General features: G+C 42.7%; 1 protein-coding gene across 2 annotated transcripts; it reads left to right on the top strand.

The window, feature by feature from the left end:
• Nucleotides 1-90: 90 nt before the first annotated feature.
• Nucleotides 91-18423, top strand: URB2 (URB2 ribosome biogenesis homolog). 2 transcript variants are annotated; one of them, XM_042823002.1, is made up of 9 exons: nt 91-337; nt 1172-1348; nt 3235-6610; nt 7684-7844; nt 10892-11002; nt 11929-12171; nt 12825-12915; nt 14281-14420; nt 17802-18423. In XM_042823002.1, the coding sequence occupies exons 1-9, from the start codon at nt 212-214 to the stop codon at nt 17997-17999; spliced, it is 4623 nt and encodes a 1540-aa protein (XP_042678936.1). In that variant the 5' UTR covers nt 91-211; the 3' UTR covers nt 18000-18423. The 2 variants fall into 2 exon arrangements, with proteins under 2 accessions (XP_042678936.1, XP_042678945.1); XM_042823011.1 differs by lacking the exons at nt 10892-11002; nt 11929-12171; nt 12825-12915; nt 14281-14420; nt 17802-18423 and adding an exon at nt 9407-10882.
• Nucleotides 18424-19179: the final 756 nt, after the last annotated feature.

The following is a 19179-nucleotide window of genomic DNA, read 5'->3' as shown; positions in this document are numbered from 1 at the left end:
CGCCAATGGGAGCCGACCGCCCCGTGCCGCCTCCCCGCGCTCGGCGCTCGGCTAGCGGGGCCTGGAGGGCCGGAAGCGGCGTGGGTCCGCTGGCCGGCGGCGTGCGGTGTGGCGAGTGCCGGGCGGAGGTTGGGGGGCTCTTATCTCCGCCGGACGTTTCGCCCGGCCGCGTTTCTTTTCCGTTCAGCCTCGGGGCCCGTGAGGTGTCCTCATGGCGGCCATCTACTCCGGGGTTCACCTGAAGCTGAAGAGCGCCAGGACCCCATGGGAGGACAAGCTGAAGCTCGCTCGCTTCGCCTGGGTTTCCCACCAGTGCTTTCTCCCCAACAAGGAGCAAGTAAGCGTGGTTTGGTAGCAAACGCGGGCAGAACCAGCGTCCCCGGCGGTGATGGGGACGGAGCTGATCTTGAAGGTCTTTACAACTTCGGTGATTCTGTAGTTGTATGAGTCACTAAACCCAGAGCTCGCTGCTTAGAGTGCTCCTGAGTGGTAGTGCGGGCCTAGCTCTACGTGTCCCATGTGCAGAGACTTGCCCTCTCCTTAATTTTTTTTTCCCTTGGGCTGAAGTTCTGGTTTCCCTGTGTGAGGGCTGCCTCATGCTGCCCCTCCAGCGCAGAAGCTCGGTGGGAACTGTGCTTTGCACCGCCTGAGAGCAGCTTGAATTCTTTTTATTTCGATTCCTTATAAATTATGGTGTAGCCCTACACCACATTTTGAAATCAGCATTTTAAGTCAGTAGTCTTCAGCCTCTTCCAATTTGTAGATCCAAATTCCTAGGCTTCAGTTTTGATGTAGTAAATTTAAACCTGCCAGGAAGAGGATATCAAAGTTACCCCATGTATTATCTGTGTTTGCAAGTCTGTAGTTTAAAAGATTACCTTTGTTTCTTAGTGTCACCCGTTAGCATTGTTGTCTCAGTTGAAGAAGCTGATGAAAGGACTTCAGAGTGTTAACTGTCCCGTGAGCACAGGGCCAGCACTGGATTTAGAATTAAATGTCCTAGGATTTAGGTGGTGTCTGAAACCTTCAAAAATAGACTTTTCTGCCCATTCAAATTCTTTCTGCTTGGATATAGAGCTCTTCTCAGGGACTGAGTGCTGTAATTGTGATTAGATACTAGTTTTGTCATATTTTCACATTTGTGATTTTTTTTTTCTCCATTTGTTAACAGGTATTACTTGATTGGGTAAGCCATACGTTGGTTTCATACTACAATAAGAAACTTGAATTGGAGGATGAAGTTGTTGAGAAGCTTTGGGCATATCTAGACAATGTTATCCATAGTAGAAGGCTACAGAATCTTTTGAAGAGTGGGAAGACTATCACTCTCAGCTTTTCAATTGCACAGGTAATGAAAATGATGGGTATTTTGTAATGTACTGAATAGCAATGCCTGTCTTCTACAATATGTGACCTTTCCTCACGGGATAGAGTGTTACATGAAATAAATAATAATTAACCTGATGTTTTTTAGGACCTCTATTAAAAACTCTTCTATTTCTGTTCTGCAATATGGTTTGTATTTGTGTGGAACTAAGACTGAAAAAGGCAGGGGATTCTAATAATAACCTCCAAGTTAATCTGCTCCTCTGTCTTTCACGTCTTCAAACTGTCTGAGTGGGCACTGAATTAAGTATTTAATTCAGGTAAGTAAAGGTTTGTTTCTGTATGGTTTTCTTGTATGTTATTTAATGTTTATATTACCGTTTTGCCTAGGAGTCTTAGGAGTGATTTTCCCCTAAATGAGGGGCTCCTCTGTGCAATTGGCATGAGTACTCATGCACTGCTCTGTGCTGTTCAGCAGACCCAGTCTCAGATCTTGCAGCTTTTCGTGATGAATCTGAATGAGTTGTCCTTATGATTTCCCCTTCCACTGGGAGCTTAGGGCCCTCTCTCAGCCCAATAGACCAGCTTGCAGTGCTGTCATGTCCCTGTCTGTGCATCTCTGGGAGATCTATGTATGCCTGCAGGAGCTTTAACCAGCATTCTTTGGTGTCTGTCTCACCTGTGTTGTGCTTCTAGCCCAGTTCTCCCCAGTTTCTCTTCACTGGAGGAACCTTGCCTGCTAGATACATGAATCTGGATGCAAATTATTGTGCCGTGCTGTTTGTCTCACAGCTTTCCCAAATTAATTTTTAGTTTGCTCACTGTGAATTGCATTAAACCGATTTAGTGGTGGCATCAAATCATTATTTAACTTAATCACTTTGTTATTTTAGCCTCAGATGAAAATCTATGGAGGAGACTTCAGTTACAATTTAACTAAGTTCAGAACTGAACCAGAAAGTCTAACTTATTATTTCAGCATCCTGGTTACAAAAATGATAGAACTCATGGACGGCTGTAGGAGACAGTCAAAGTGGCTGAAAAAATGACCTCTTCAGTTGTACACTAGTTGGAAGGAAGCGTGGGAAAGCAGTCGTTACCTGCTGGAATTGAGTTGTGAAGTACAGAAAATTGTTTGAATGAGAGGGGGAGTGGAGAAAGTGTACTGATTTAACCATCTACTGAGTGTGAAGATGTCTGACTGAAGATTGGTTAAGAACTGTAGGCCAGGATGCTATTAAAACTATTTGGAGGTCACAAAAGCGAGCAGATATAAAGGGGAACAAAGGAGAAAACGGGGAGATCAACACAAAGTTTAAGAAAAGAAAGGGAAATGGAAGTTCAAGTTAAACTTGTTTAAGTAAACTTAAGTAAAGTTATTTGGAATTGTGTATCTCTTAAAGAAAAGAGAAGACACTTCTTCAGTTTCCAGGTATTAGCACTGGAAGCTTTGGCTTCTATTGCAATGCAATGATGATATTTAGTCATAGACATTTTTGCTTGTGGTAGACTTCTTGAACCGAAGAAAGTGTGTTATGTATGCTTTTTTGTTTGTTTGTTTGGAACATGATTTGGGGGACTTAGCAAGAAGAGAGGAAATTTTCTCTCCCCTCTCTTTCTGCAGGATTACTGTTAGGATGAAATAGTGTATAGCATAGTGTATGCTGTTTCTGGTAACATCTGTACTAAATGAGGGGTTCCTGTGTTGCAAACAAAGCTCACAGTTCTGGCTAGATGAGCTTCTAGTCTGAGACCTCTATGAGAGGCCCAGCAGCAGCTGTTGGCAAGTCCCTGTTCCTTTTTTCTTGCTTCCAGAGCTCACAGAAGAAGTTGTTGGTTTATTATGATGAGCTTTGTCTTTGTGTACAAAATTGATTGTTTTTTTTTTCTTTTTCTTTGAACATTCAGGTCATAAATGAAAGATTATCGGAGGCCTGCTCTCAAAAAAACCAGCAAAACCTTGGCTCGGTGCTGAGTTGCTCCAGCGGCATCCTTTCTACTCCTTCACTCTCCATCATTTACACAGCAAAGAGTGAGCTCTTAGTTGACCTCCTCAGCAAGCTCTCTGAGCTGGCATGTCAGCAGCTGGCTTCAGAAGATGCTGTGGGCTCCCAGTTGTTCAGCATCCTCCACCTTACCTTTGTACAGTACCTCCTGATCCAGAGGCAGCAAACCAACCCAAACCGTGTGTTTGGGCAGGTGACAAGCCACTTGTTCCAGCCATGTCTGCTACTGAGGCACTTGCTGACCACACGGAGCTGGACACAGTCAGATGACAACCACGTGCGTCAGTACTTGAGCAGGGAAATCCGAAATCAAGTAGAGACATTGTTGCAGGCTGGTTTATTCCAGCCTGAGCTCTTCTCCTCCTACAAAGAGGAGTTGCTGCCAGAAGGGGAACCTCAGGAGAAGAAGAAAGGAGCTTTGAAAAATCTCTTGCTTCCAGTAAACACTGTGCAGACCAAGTTGAGGAGTGGCTTTTGTGAACCTGCCATTCATGGACCAGTTGTGGCTAGTGCAGTGTCCCTGCTATATAAACTCTTTCTGGACTCATACTGCAAGGCAGAAAACCACCTTGTGTGTTTCCACATGCTTACCAGGCTTTTTGACTGTCTCAGGCTCTCTGGCCTACAGCAGAGCGTGGGACAGGACACGCTTTCCCCTGCAGACTGGAGCACAGAGCTCCTTGCTTTGGAACAGCTTCTGAACTTGGTGCTTAACAATGATATCTATAACATTGCCAGTGACCGCATACGGCACAAGGAGGTACAGTTTGGGTTTTACTGCAAGCTGGCGCAGATGTTGTTGAGTCACTCCCAGGCTTCCATCCCAGCTTGGTTCAGGTGCCTCAAAGTTTTACTGTCATTAAACCACCTTATAATAGAGCCCGACCTGCTTGATTTAGTGGCCTCTGCTTGGGTTGATGCAAAGGTGTCTGAGCAACGTGCAAAGAAGCCCCAGGAGGCTCTGATCAACACCATGTTTCAGACATACTCCAAGCTGCGGCAGTTCCCACGGCTTTTTGAGGAGGTTCTGACAGTCATTTGCTGGCCAGCTGTCGATGAGCTGAGGCTGCCTGTCTTGTCTGCTGGATTGACAGTGAAACTTCGCGAGTGCCTCCTTGAGCTGCCACCCAACCAGATTCTGGACATTGTGTGTCTCTTAGTGGAGAAATGCCAGCTCCTTATTCCTGCAGTTGAAAGGTCTGTTGACATGGCCTTGAAACTGATGTCATTGAGCTCAGTGCTGCACGCTTTTCTGTTCAACATGAGGAGTTTAGATGATGTCACTCCTTCCCCTGTGGTTCTTCGTATGCAGAATCTGCTGGCCAAGATGCAGCAAGAAGTAATTTGTCCGCTGATAGAGCTGCTGAAGGCTCCTAGGAGAGAGGAAGAAAAGTCAGACCTTTGGCTAAGAAAGGCCAGTGACTCTGCTCTCCTCCTTGTTTACACTTGGGTTGAGGTAGACACTTTGTTTAATATTAGCTGCTGTAAATATGTGTCTCCATCAGCTGAAACTGGTGGTGCTACTACTGCCTCTGCTGCAAAGCCCTGGGACATTTCGACTTTCATTCCTGGTGTGGAGGAGCAGTGTTGGGAGAGAGTCATGGAACTTGCAAGTAGTTTTACCTCCACTAGTAAATACTGCTTAGAACTGCTTGCACTTCAGAAAATGAAGATGATTCTAATGCAGACTCAGGCTGACGTACAGGCCCTGCAGCAAGCTGCAGCTTTCATCATAGAGTCTGGGAGAGCTAGCATGAGCAGAGGAGAATCTGAACCATGGGATGGAGATATCTGCGCAATAAATGATCTCACCTACCCCACGGCACACTGTCACCTCGTCATCTCCAACCTGACTATCCTGTTGCCATATATTTCCCTGAAAAATGTACAGGACATTGCAGATGTGCTTTTGGAGACGTTAGTATTGACCAGATCACAGGAAACTGCCACAGACCAGGAGCCTTCCATCAGCATTGGAAAGATCTGTCTCAGTTTGATGCGCAGTTCCTTTCTCCCTGAGATGAAGGTTCTACACTGTGCTTTTCTGACCAGCCTTATTCATCAGTTCGCGAAGGTGCTGCCCTCTGCTGCTCAGGATTCGGTAGATCTGCCGCTTCTGCAGCTGTCTGCAAATGATATCTCTTGGCATGAAGAAATTCTGGGTCCTTGCAAAACGACTGACGCACTGTCAGAAAACAAACAACCGAAAGATGAGCCCAGTTTATCTTGGAAAACTCTGGAGAAGGTTGCCCAGTGTATATTACTGTTAGCAAAAAATAGTTCCCCTGTCATCCTGAAGGAAAGTCAAGTAGAAAGCTTTCTGACTTTGCTGGAAATTACTTCTCTTCTGAAATTAGACAGTCTTCTTCCCTCTGACTGTATCCGGTGTTTTTTATTGTTGCTGTCCCTGATAGCAAATACCAGGACTAGTGCCTCCTGCAGCAAGCTGTTATCACTGAAGTTTTTAAGTACCTGCTTCCATCTCCTCAGATGTCTGCAAGCTGGCAGGAATGCCAGCTCTGTTTTTAAAGTTTTTCATGCCAGTGATATTCTTGAGGCCATCTTAATGTCCCAGCTTACAGCTAGTAAATCCTTTACTGATACTTTGACTGTTCCTGTTTGGACAGAATATCTCCAGGAAGTCCAAGCCTCTTTGGAACACTTTCTTCAGATGATTGTTGAGAGAAGGCAAAGTGTGAGGCTTAACTTGGAAAAGTTTGTCTCTTTCCTCTCAAGCTGCAAGCCAGATGTTGGTGCAGTGAAAAGCAAATGCAGGAAAAACTGGAATCCCGCAGCTGAGCAATTACTGCTCTTGTCATTCACCACACTGTGTCACGTCCTCACGCTCTATCTTCAGCAGCAACCAGAAAAGAAGCTGCAGTCTACAGACATACTGTCTGCTTTGTTGGAGCCAGTAGTTCAGCAGATGGGGAAAGCTATTGAGCATGGTCTTCAGAGTAACACCCCAAACCACCATTTGCCTGTAGCGTTTATACCATCTGTCATGACTCTTCTCAAGGCAGATTTGAGCCACGCTGTCAGAAAGGGCTGGCAAAAGAATCCTGAGGAGTCCTGTGCATTTTTGGAGCAATCTCGTGTTAAACTGTACCGAAAGTTTTACTCTCAGATACTGAGAGAGCTGCCCTCTGCAGGAGGTCATCTGCAGTTCCTTCAGTCTGCCTTGCGGTTTTTAGCAGTCTTCTGCTCAGTGCCAGAGCTGTATCCTGGAAAAGAAAATGCAGTCACTGTTGTTTTTGCTATCCAAAAGCTTCTCACTGGTATGAAATCTCCCTTTCTTCGCTTCCCTCACTAATTTTGCATGGCAGAAGCAAGTTTAAAGCTGCTTATGTAAAATACACAGCTTTTTAAAAAATTCTGTACCTGTTTACGTGAGTGAAAGCAGTAGGCTATCCTTTTTTAAAAATGCTGAGTAGAAAAATTATCAGGAAGGCCATGTTGTGGTACCTGGACCACAACAGCCGTCTGATCTGATAAGGATCTTCTGGAAATTGTAAACACCTATGGCTTATTCATCTTTTAGTTCTTTATTGCATATTGCACCGAAAGGGAGTATAGCTTATTTGAAAATGTTGTGGAGTTGAGTGCAGGGCACTGTGAGGGCGGGGATTTCATGTTAGGACTAGGAACTATCAGGAGATGGCTATCATTATAACTTTTTTGCTGACTTCTCCTCAATCTGTGCCTAGCTTTCCTAGTGTTAGATTGCTGAAGTGCTTTAACCTGAGGAGATGATTAATCACTGTAAAAAGCTTTTTTTTCTCTCATTTTTTTTAATGAATAGATAAGGTATTACATAAATTGAAATATAGATTCCTGTTAAGGAAGACTTTTTTGTCATTGACACAAATCCAGTGGATACTTGTGGAACTGAGAAGCAAGCCTTCACAGTAGTCTAAGATGTAAACTCAGGACTGTCTATGTAGTAATAATTGAGCAAGTGAAGAGTATGACTGGTGATCAGTAGAGATCTGAACTTTCTCAGCTTAATGCCCTTGACTTGTGATGGCTTTTTGCCCAACACTTGTAGTACAGCCTGACAGCTTGTGTAGCCCATTTTCTTGGCTTCTGCACAAGCTTTATTGTAGCATTTCCATGTTTCTGAGAGCTTTTTATCAGTATGGTGACTGCTCTGTAAACTCTAGGGTAGTGAATACTTGAGAACAGCAATTCATTGCAATAATGGTGGTGGTGGGGATAAAGGGAATACTTGGGGCCCATTATAAATGGGTTGAAAAAGTACCCACATTGCTGTTTGAAGTTTTGATTCACCTTGTTTCTCCCTGTGGAAGTCTCTGTCTTAGAAACTGAAACTTGCTTGTTCAACGTGCAGGTCCTGTGATCACAATTCAGGTGATTCAAAGTATAGAGGTGGAGCTGACAGAGGTGGTTGTACAGCTACTGGGAAACTGCTCTGCTGAAGAATTTTATGCCATAATGAGGCTTTTGCTGCAGGGACTTGAAATGAGGAACACTTGGCAACAGAAGGCTAAAGTAAGGAATGAGCTCAGTTTATTGTCAAGTTCTTTCTTCAGTTTTCTATAACTTGAAAAAATGTGTTAACTGGATGGCATCTGCTTAAATATTTTTTCCTCTTTCTGCTTTATGGTTTGGTCAAATTAATTTGTGTGGTTAAAGAGTTTGGTAACTGTGTTGAGGTATGTTATGGACGTGAACTGAGAGAGGTGGAGTGTTCATGGAAACTTACTGGAAAAACTTTCTGACCATTTTCATAGAACTATAGAATACTTTGGATTGGAAGGGTCTTTAAAGATCTTCTAGTTCCAACCCACTTCATGGGCAGGGCTGCCACCCACCAGCTCAGGCTGCCCAAAGCCCCATCCAACCTGGCCTTGAATGCCTCTAGGGATGGGGCATCCACAACTTCTCTGGGCATCCTGTTCTAGTACTTCACATTTCCCCCCTATCATCTTACCTAAATCTCTTTTAGTTTAAAACCATTCCCCTTGTCCTGTCATTATCCATCCATGTAAAAAGTTGGTGTTTCTCCTGTTTATAAGCTCCCCTGAAGTACTGGGAGATTGCAATGTGGTCTCCCCAGAGCCTTCTTTTCTCTAAACTGAACAAGCTCAGCTTTCTCAACCTTTCTACATAGGAGGGGTGTTCCAGCCGTCTGATAATCTTCATGGCCCTTCTCTGGACCTTCCTACAGCTCATATGTTTCTTGTATCTGGGGCCCTGTACTCCTGATGGGGCCTCATGAGGGCAGAGTAGAAGGGGATAATCCCCTCCCTCTCTCTTCTGGCCACTCTGGATGCAGCCCAGGATACTGTTGCTTTTCTGGGCTGCACACTGTTGGCTTATGACAAACTTTCCATCCACCAAGTTCTTCTCTGCAGGGCTGCTGTCTATGAATTCTTTTCCCAGTCTGTATACGTATCTGGGATTGCTTCAACCCAAGTGCAATACCTTGCACTTCACCCTGTTGAATCTCATTAGATTCACATAGGCCCGCTTCTCAGGTTTGTCCAGGTCCCTCTGGATGGCATTCCTTAGTTCTGTTGTGTCAACTGCACCACTCAGCTTGGTGTCGAGAGTACACTCAATCCCACTGTCTCTATCATTGATAAAGAACACTTGTGTGTTGAAGAACACTTGTGCCAAGATGGACTCATGGAGGGCACCACTTGTGACTGGCCTCCAGATAAACATAGAGCTGTTGACCACAAGCTTCTGGCTGCAACAATCCAATCTTTATCCACTGAATAGTACAGCCTTCAAATCTATCTCTCTACAATTTAGAGAGAAGGTGCGGGATGACGTCAAAGGCAGATGATATCAGGTGCCCTTCCTTTGTCTGCTACTACCATAATTTCATTAAAGGAGACTACTAGATTGATCAGGTATGATCTCCCTTTGTGAAGCTATGCTGGCTGTCTTGGATCACCTCTTCATCTTGTGTATGCCATTATCTCTCTTCTAGGAGGATCTGCTCCATGATTTTCCCAGACACAGACATGAGGTTCACCAGCCAGTAGTTTCCTGGGTCTTTTCTCCCTTTCTTAAAAATGGGAGTGTTATTTCCTTTTTTCCAGTCACTGGGGACTTCACCTGGCAACCATGACTCCCAAATATGACGGAGAGTGACTCGGTGTCCATATCAGCCAGCTCCTTCAGGACTTTGGGGTGCATGTCATCCAGACTCATATGGACTTGTTCATGTTCAGCCTCAACAGGTGGTCTTGAACTTGCTCTTTGCTTACATTAGGAAGGATTTTTCTCCTCCAGCTGCTGCCTAGAAGTTCAGGGACACAAGAAATTTGGGTAGCCTGACTGCCAGGAGTGACTGAGGCAAAGAACTCGTTGAGTCCCTCAGCCTTCTCCATATCTGTTGTAACAAATTCTCCCTTGTCATTTATCAGAGAGGGTACGCTCTCCTTGGACTGACTCTTCTGATCAGTGTACCTGTAGAATCCCTACTTGTTATTTTTTTCCTTGCTTAAGTGTGGTTCCACTTTAACGACTCAGTAGCCTTAATTCCATGTATTGTCAACAGAAATCACGTCTGTGATGCTGAAGATTTCTGCCATGCTGAATCTTTTCTTTTACTTGCTGATTAGAGCTCTTCTAGAACAGGCATTTAGCAGTCCGTGAGGTTAACTACTGCTTGTCTGTGATTCTCCTTAACAGGTTTAAAGACATTATTTTTTGAAATGATAGTAGTTTTAAATAAAACAAAGGCTGCGCTCATGCCTTTGGTATTTGTCTCTAAAATGACTTTTACTTTGTAATAGTAATATTACTACTCAAAAAATACTACTCAGTAGCTTTTTACTGTGCCTTTCTCCACAAAAGCTTAAGCAGCAGTGGTAACACATGGAATACTTCAGGCTAAAAAGCCAGCTGCACCCTCCATAGAAAGCTCAGTGATTTGAGATGAAGACTTGAATTAAACTTGGGAGTTATCTGATTGTCTTTTTTCTCAGAAGTAGACATGAATATGCCACTTCAATTCTTGATGGCTGTTTGAAAGTACATCTGGAATTATATGGATGTGAGTCTACCCACCTGAGTGCATATAAGCACTGGAATACATATGTAAGTGCTCCAAGGTTGATATACAGTGATAAGGCCATTTTGGTTTGTAGTGTGTTTCTTCATTCAGTTTGTCAAAACCAGATTTCTTTTTTTTACACAAACAAAAGTCTTGCTGTGAAATGCAGCATTCTTGGTATATCTTAGTATACCATTGTCCCTATACTCCTCTGGCTTCCTTCTGCTATGTAGTCGCTGCTAAGAAAGACTTTCCTTTCATAAAAATCACTTCAACCTTTTCATATAGTAAGTTGATTCTGAATGTAGTAGGCTGTACATTTGGGCTTGTGCTGCTCAGCACACTGAATTTCATTGAGCTGGTAATTATTTTGCTATTTCCAGAGGGCTGTGCTGGTGGAAGGACTTCCATGTGTCAAGGCTCTGGTGATGCTCAAAACTGTCACAGCCCTTGAAAGAGCTCTTTTGTGCTTGAAAGGAACCAGTGCACCTTGTACCATGACTGATTGTCAATCTGCTTTCTGCAGGAAGTATTGTCAGCTATTACGCTAATCAAATTGTTGCTGAGCTGCCCATTAAGTGGAGACAAAGAGAAAGCTTTCTGGTTTGCCAGCCCACAGATAATCACAGCTTTAGCCGTAAGTATCTATTTATTGTAACTTCATTACCTATCCCTTTTATTTGTTGGAGTCCATAGTAATTGCATCTGTAACATGCACAAAGGAATACTGGAACAAAAAGGTATTCATACCACATTCGCTGGTACTGTCTTGTGTAAATCTTTTCTCACTGCTGTCTGGTAAACCTCCTCCTGTGTGTAAGTCATCCACTTCTTATTTTTAATAATTTTCCTGGGACTGCAGTGTGTAATCTGGAGCTTGGAAGATGCTTGTTAGGCTGCAGAGAGAGACTCTGGATCTCCTGTCCTCCTCCTTCCTGTATAAAGGAGGAGGAAACCATCAGCTGTATGTCACAGAAAAAGCTAACAGCAGCAAAACAAACAGACAAAAGAATGAGTATGCTTATATTAAAAAATTCACTGATTTTAGAATAGGAAACTTAACTGACAGTAATAAAATTCAGGCTTTATGTCCTTGACTGTGCAGCATCCAAACCTAGTTATATAGGTATTTTTTCTTCTATGGTGATTATGTGTCTCTATCTGGACCACTATTTGTCAGATGCTGGCTCTACAGTGCTGGGAAACAGAACTTGCAATTTCTGCTCTTCCTCTGCATGCTTGCAGAAGAGAGAACTGGATCAGTGCACTCATGTGAGGAAGTGTAAAGAAATGCTGGCTACTGTAGTGTAGAGTAGTCCACTTTATCAGGAGGCTGGGAAATAGTTACAATTCCACATTATAGCAGTGCTCACCTGAAAAACATCACATGCATCCTCTGTTCAGGATGCAGTTGCAGCGAAATTGCTGAAAATGAAGGAGTCTCTCTGCAATCTAGCTTGCACCAGTCTAGTTCTAATGACTCAAGTCAAAGTACTGTGGTTCTCTGTTTTTTGAATGCTTATGAAAGGTGGCTGACACATTCTTTCTTTGTTTCTTGTGTAGCTGCAAACCAAAGAGGCCTGTCAGGACCTGTCATTGACTTCCAACGTAGTTGTACCTATTCTAAAGACTGCAGCAGCTCTACTAAGGCAAGGAGAAAGGGTTCTCTTGAATCCGCACCATGTGGCGTTGGCATTCAGCATCCTCCTAACAGTCCCTCTGGATCATCTGAAGATAGAGGACTATGAGAATGTCTTTCTGGGAGTCCATGAAGTGCTGTTTTCTATTGTGCAGTGTCACCCAAAGGTATATCTCTGAGGTGGTGGGAGAAGGAAGGAAAAAGCAGAAAGAACTAAGACAGAAGCTGATGATCAGAAACTTTTAAGAGTTGTCTTGATATTATTTGTCCTGCTTGAGTGAAAGTGCTTTGTACCACTTTTCATGTAAGAACCTCAAAATCACATCACTTCAATTACTACTCTGCCATCTTATGCTTGCTTTGTGAGCTGTCAGCAGCAGATTGCTTTTCCAGCAAGGTGATGTGCCTTTGCTAAAAGCCTGTGGTAAAAGCTGCCTATCCAGACTCTTTTCAGTGTTCCTGAACCCTGCATTCTCTGAGTATGACTACACAGCTTCTCCACCAGCAAGTGCAAATTCCCTACGCATGGGAGTACAAATTCAAATGTTGCTTTACGGGAGATGGAGTAACTCTAATGTGATGTTTGCTCATTATTTATATTTGAATATGCTCTTGATTGTAGACCTGCTCTAGGATTCTCATCTGCTGGAGTCTACTGATGAAGAATGTGAAGATAGTCTTTGCTCCTGATATCTGTATAAGCCACATAGATTCCTTCTCAGGAGTTAATTTCCCTCTTACTATGGAATGCTATACATATCTGTCCTTGCCACACGCTTTACCACATAATCACAGGTGTTTTTACTTCATGTCTTTGCAGGTGATGTTGAAAGCTGCACCATCGTTTCTGAACAGTTTTCATCGTCTGGTTGCTTCTGTCATGGTTGAAGGACGTCAGAGAGGGGACAGAGGTGTCATATCTCTTCTACTTCCATACTGTATATGTGCACTATAATTGTGTATATGCTGCGAGAGGAGATGCAGGACAGGGCAGTCTGGCAACAGATGAAAAGTCCTCTAAACCTACTCATGACATTGAAACCATTAGCCCTGTCTGTCCTGTACGTAAATTTGAGGATTAGTTTTATAGTGTACTGCACACGTAAAGATAAATGGAGCTCCTGTGAAGCTGCATCCAGACAGTACTTTTGGGGGAATAAGGTGTTCCTCTCTGTCTGGCAGGTGATCAGCGTGCAGTAAGACTTGCTTTACGCAATTTCTGCTCTTCCTATTAAGTGATACAAACACTTTATAGGAAGGGGCTGTGAACCCAGCTGATACATACTAGCACACTTGAATAAGAGTCCTGAACTGGTCCTGCTGAATGTAGCTTCTTGAGGCTGAAACTGTTTACTATGGACCTAAATATTTAGCGGTTTATGTTAAGCGTGCAGCCAAGACATTCAAGTTACTGGGGCTGAGTATCTTAAAATTAAGTAAAATATAGACACTTTACTGGAAATTGTTGAAGAATTCACATTGGCCATAAAGCATGAGTGTCAAAGTAACTTAGTGAAGGATGTTCACAGTCCTGTATTTTTGTGCTGGCCAGAACATAAATACCCTGTCATTAATCATGGTAATGCTTTGAAGCAAATTGACTTGATGGCTGGCAACTTACCATGTCACAGCTCTCTACTGATGTCCTATAAGTTGTTCCATGTTCGGTTTTATCTCAGCTGATGTGTGTTGCCCACAACTATGTGTGTCTGTATGTTAATACTCATATGTATGTATGATGTCTAGATTTCCCTTCTTCCTTGTTTGTACTGGTTCTTCTCATTCACTGCCTACTGAAAGAGTGAACTCTCAGGTGATCTCTCCAGTCTCACTTTAATATCTCCAGTGCTGTGGCTTCTGCTCTTATATTTCACCTAATAAATGTCATCAGAGAGCTTTCTTACTGTGCTATTTCTAAGAGATGTCTTCTGATTTTCTACCAGGTAGAGAATATCGCTTCCTAATCTCCTTATTTTCCCTGGTGTTCACTGGGTTTGAATCATGGCAGGGACGATAGCTGCTGCTTTCAACTCTTCGGCATATCTGACAGATACCTCTTATATTGCAGTGTGTGTGGAGTTAGAATTAGTGTGCTCTTACAAATCTGCCATTGTAAGAGATGTATGTGGTGTGTTGTGAGGGTGTGGGGGGACCTCTGAGCTGTGGCTTTTCAAAAAAAGATAAAATGAATAAGCTGGCGTTGGCTTTGTGCGTGAGTTTGTTTTTTTAAAGGAATTTTTTACACTTGAATAACAGATTGCAACTTTCTTTTTTAGGCAACACAGATGAATTTGAAGTTATACTGAAATGTGCACACCTTGTGGAACGGATGTATAGCCACATTGCTGCAAAAACAGAGGAATTCACTTTGTTTTCTGCTTTCATTGTGGCTCAGTATGTGACAGAATTGCAGAAGGTAACATGTTCTGTTTTGAAAGTGCCATGGTATTGGCATATGCCTTGTACCGATGCAGTTCTGATCCAGACTTATTTTGAGCAAGAGTTCCTGAGAATCTTTCTTACCCAACTCCTAACAACTTTATAAAAGGGTGGGGTCTAGCTTCTCACAAGACCTACATTCAGATTGCTATTCTCTCCAACATAATGAATTTCACCAGGATTTGAATGCTGCATGCATTGTCAGTACCTGCTAATTATTTGTGGCTCTAGTCTGGACATGGAGAAAAATACACAGATTAATTTTATTACATTTTTTTCTGTGGTAAGAAGACTATCTGATGCTATGACCACTTCAGGACTCATAAAAAAAACCAAAGCATATTACTAAGGGCATTATCCAAATGCCATTTGAACACTGACAGGCATGGGGCATCAACCATTTTGTTAGGAAAGCTGTTCCAGTGTTTTACCCTCCTCCCCCTACCATGATAAAGAACTTTTTCCTAGTAGCTGATCTGAACCTCCTCTAAAACCTGATACCTCATCTAAACCTCACATTCTTTGGAAAGCCAGTTTTGCCATAAAAAATTTATGGTCAGAGGACCTGCACGAGAGATGCTGTTTTTGTGCACAGTCCCTCAACGGGGAGCTTATAAACAGGAGAGCAACCAACTTTTTATGTGGGCGGGTAGTCGTAGGAGAAGGGAGAATGGCTTTAAATAAAAGGGGAGGTTTAGATTAGATGTTGGGGTAAATTTTTCACTTATAGGGTGCTGAGGCATGGGCACAGGCTGCCCAGAGAAGCTGTGGATGCCCCATTCCTGGAGGCATTCAAGGTTAGATTGTATTGGGTCCTGGACAGCCTGATCTATTAGAAGATTTGGGGGGACTGGAACCAGATGATCTTTAAATTCCCTTCCAACCTAAGCCACTCTGTGAAAAAACTAGGGATGAATTAAGACTAGTTCTGTTCTATTGAACTAGCTCTGAGCTTCACTGAATTTTGTTCACCACTGGATGTAGAGCCTTTACTCAGAGGGAAGCCTGGCTTAAACTATCAAATGACCTTTCAAGTTAGAAGCTTGAGTACAGTCTTGTGAGACTTCTAGGAAAGTTTTGTGTAAATCCTTTCACTGATGAATGAGAAGTGGTAGATGATAGTTGAAGCTGCAGATTGGAATACATGCATGGAACCTATGGATGTGGAAAAGTGAATTTGTGTAGTGAACTACAGGAAGCTGTGACAAAGGAGTCTTTTCAGTCTCTGACAGAACAAGTAGGTGATGATTTGTTTCACCATTAAACTGGTGAGAATTGATGGATATCAGAGGAAAGGGAAGACTCAGCATGCTAGTCTAGAAGAAATGCATAGATATATTTTATGTTGCTCTGCAGAGGGAGAGAAAAAAATACTTTAACTGTTTATCTCATCAAAGTCTATTTGAGTGGCTTTTAGCCTATATCTGAAGACCTTGAGTGGTCTATGAAAGGTAAATGAGAAAAACATATTAAATTTAAGTTCTTATGTGGGTATCTGCACACTGACTTGAACCCTTTTAAAAATGTGCAAGCTAAAACTACAATAGCTACTGGCCCAAACACTTTTTCCCAATATAGTTGTGTAGTAGTTCCCTCAGTGCTTCCTTTATACCAGGAAATAAATACCCTAGTGAATTGTTTTGCTATAACCTAAAATGTTTCCTTGCTAGAGTGGTTGGCATCAATAGCCACTTACACACTGTTGACCATGCTTTTCCCTTTTTGTGTATAAACTCTTGCTTGAGTCAGCAACAGTGAAAAGCCTCTTCACGCTCTTAATGTCTCACATCAGGTGCTCTGTAATGCTTGACAAATTGGTTGTGCTAACTATATAGACCATAAAACACTTACAAGCGTAATTAACTGCCAGTTAGTAGTGGCATCTGTTTAAATCTTTGCTTCTGCTTCCCACAGCGTCATTGGAGGGTGTTTATAGGAAACTGCACTGCAAAGCAAGAATGGTCCAAATAAGCCATGGGTACAGCCTAATGATGTGAAGGATGTAAACTCTGGGGTACCTGCTTGTCCCAAGAGGCACGTCTCATCTACAGTGCCAGTATCTGTGGGTTTCCCTGTCCTCCTCAGCTCTAGGAAGGAAAAGATAAATCCAATGCATTCACTGGGAGCTGCAGTGCACAACTGTTCTGTTATTTCTCTTTATCATACACTGAAGTAACATCCTTTACAAACCTCCTAGTAGATCAGCTGTCAAACTTTTGGATGTGCAAACTCTTCGGGGTCATAGGTCAAAAGAAAGACATATGTGCTTTAATGCCCACTGTATGTTTTTTCCCAGCTATGCTGGCAGCTCTAATAAGATGTATTAGCTGTTTTGTGTTTAGGGCAGAAAGAGCAGGATCCTGTCACAGTGATTAGGAGTGCACTTCATTAGTGGAAAGTTTATTAGTTGCCTCAGGAAGAAAGAAGTCTGAATTTTAATGACAGCCTTTATGTAATTTTCATTAGGCCTGGAGTGCAGAGGCTTAGGTCTGGAGGCATAAAGCTAATTTTAGGATTCAGCAAAGATAAGATACAATTCTGTGGCAAAAATAATGTGGTTATGCCAGAGGCCAGCACTGCAGAAGGCAGCGAGGCATTTAGCAAGTGATTTGTGAGCACAGGACAAATTCCAGTTTGCCTGAAGCACCAGAGGGCTCTGGAGTTGTCCTCTTCGTAGTGCGTTGTTCTGCTGGCTGTGGCGTTAAGCAGAAGGAATGTCAAAAGCAGGGCACTGAATCCTTGCTTGTATTTCCAGTTCTCCCTTCAGCTTCCTGCATGATGAGGTACTTGATTTCCAATATTAGATCAAGGAAATTCATGTGTCACGAGCTTTTGGAGGACTCCTTTTATTAAAGCTTATATCTTGAAATCCTCAGATACAAATTGCTAGAGTATATCCAGTTGGTAAGTTATGGCTACCCAACATGAATCATAGAGTAGCCTAAAGTTGGTGCTTGTTTGATACTGGAATATACTAGCATACAGCCAATAAGATGTACAGAACCTATTGAAATATGTAATCCAGAGCAAATATTTTAGGGTTTTCTCATTAAACTTTTTCTGCTGAGGAGTTTTCATATGATTCCAGAGATGATCAATGTCTTTGCCGCTGCAGCAGTGCATATAGTAGCAGTCGTATGCATTTTACTGCAAAGGGCATGCTTGTTCTGCAAAACATATTTGCAAAAATCAGGAAAATATTGAATAAGATGACCCTTCAGATTGTATTTAATGGACTATTCCAGATGGTCAGATGCATTGAATAAGATGTTGTCAGCACTTAATGTACACCCACAATGGGAAGGGTGTTTTCTTGCCTTTTTGTCCTTAAGTCTAATGCATTTTTTTCCTCTTGTAGGTAACTTTGCACCCGGCTGTGAAGAAACATCTCACAGAGGGGATATATCACATCCTTGACCTTTGCATTGATCAGGACATCAAATTCTTAAATGCGTCGCTGCCAGCAGGTGTAAGGGAGGTCTTTAAGGATCTGTACAATGATTACAACCACTACCACAAAGCAAAAAAACAGGGGGAGGAAAAGTTCACCGCATGATAAATTCTGTCCAGTGCCGCATAATCAGTTATGAAGTGATCTTGCAATGTGCAGAAAATCCTGTTTTTTGTGACCAACCTTTGTAAGGGGGCATGGGGGGGGAAAATAGTCCCACTCTGCATGAGTAGCAGAACTGCTGCACCTGTGCAGGCCCCATGTGAACCTGCTGGGAGAATGCTGCAGACTGGCTGCAGATGTCAGGTTTCAGGCTTTGACATATCATGCAACTTTTCTGTGGAAGCAACAGTCTGGTGTAAAAGCCCACGAGGGCTATAATTCACAAATATGGTAAGCAGAATTAAAGCAGTTAGAATACATATTTTTATATGCTGTAACTTTACATTTTTTTACTGAAGAACTTTGTGAATGCTATATAGCTGTTGAAATACTGTGGAAATACATGTTTTCAAAATTCTTTACTGTATCTTCTTACTTGGTTGGTTTTGCGTTGAGTCCAGCCCTGAGCAGCCTTGTCTGACCTACTGAGATTCCTTCCCATCAGAATCACCTTGTGATCCTCTTGATAATCAGAAAGACTGACAACTTAGGGCTTTGGTCAATTTACTATCATAAAGCAGTTAACAGCTATCTGAGCTGTGGTGGCCCTCACTGTGCATTATTATCTTGTGACAAACTCTACATATCAAGACCTATCTGAGACCTCTTTGGTCTAAGCTGAGCCCTGTTGCTTTGCTTTCACTCAATGATAAAAGCAAGCCCTTATTGCAACTCAGCTGACACTAATGAGCTGTGGTAAATTAATCATAATCGAGCTTGTAGGAAGATTTATCAAATAAATTTCATTAGCCAAACTACAGAATTTTATTACGTTGAAAATGGTGCAGACTAAAATCTGAACTTTTTCGTACAACAGGCTTCACATATGTATACAGAAAGAACTCATTACTCAGAAATGATAATCTCCCTTAGATTATAGGGTGGACAGGGGAGGAATGGAATGTACTTGGCTGGGCTGGGAATGTTCTTCATAGCAGCTCCTGTGATGCTGGGCTTCACATTTTTGTTTAGAAGTGTTGGTAACATGCTGCTATTTTGGATGTTACTGAATGGTGCTTGCAAGCATTCAAGGCTTTCTCTCCAGGCTTCTTACTGGGAATGGAAGGAGCACTAGCTCTGGTCCAGAGGATGACATTTAGGTGGCACAGGAGGGTCTGTGTGG

This window comes from Centrocercus urophasianus, unplaced genomic scaffold (genome assembly GCF_019232065.1).
Source record: "Centrocercus urophasianus isolate 14NV4802_14NV808 unplaced genomic scaffold, USGS_Curo_1.0 seq_10, whole genome shotgun sequence".
NCBI lineage: Eukaryota > Metazoa > Chordata > Aves > Galliformes > Phasianidae > Centrocercus > Centrocercus urophasianus.
The sequence above is the reverse complement of the archived record's forward strand: the minus strand, read 5'-3'. Positions and strand labels throughout refer to the sequence as shown.

What these genes read in the sequence shown, in the direction of transcription:
- URB2 (XM_042823002.1), top strand. Translation starts at nt 212, where the DNA reads ATGGCGGCCATCTACTCCGGGGTTCACCTGAAGCTGAAGAGCGCCAGG. An exon ending in TCAGCTTTTCAATTGCACAG is followed by an intron (nt 1,349 to 3,234) that starts GTAATGAAAATG and finishes TTGAACATTCAG; the next exon opens with GTCATAAATGAAAGATTATC. An exon ending in TATCCAAAAGCTTCTCACTG is followed by an intron (nt 6,611 to 7,683) that starts GTATGAAATCTC and finishes TTCAACGTGCAG; the next exon opens with GTCCTGTGATCACAATTCAG.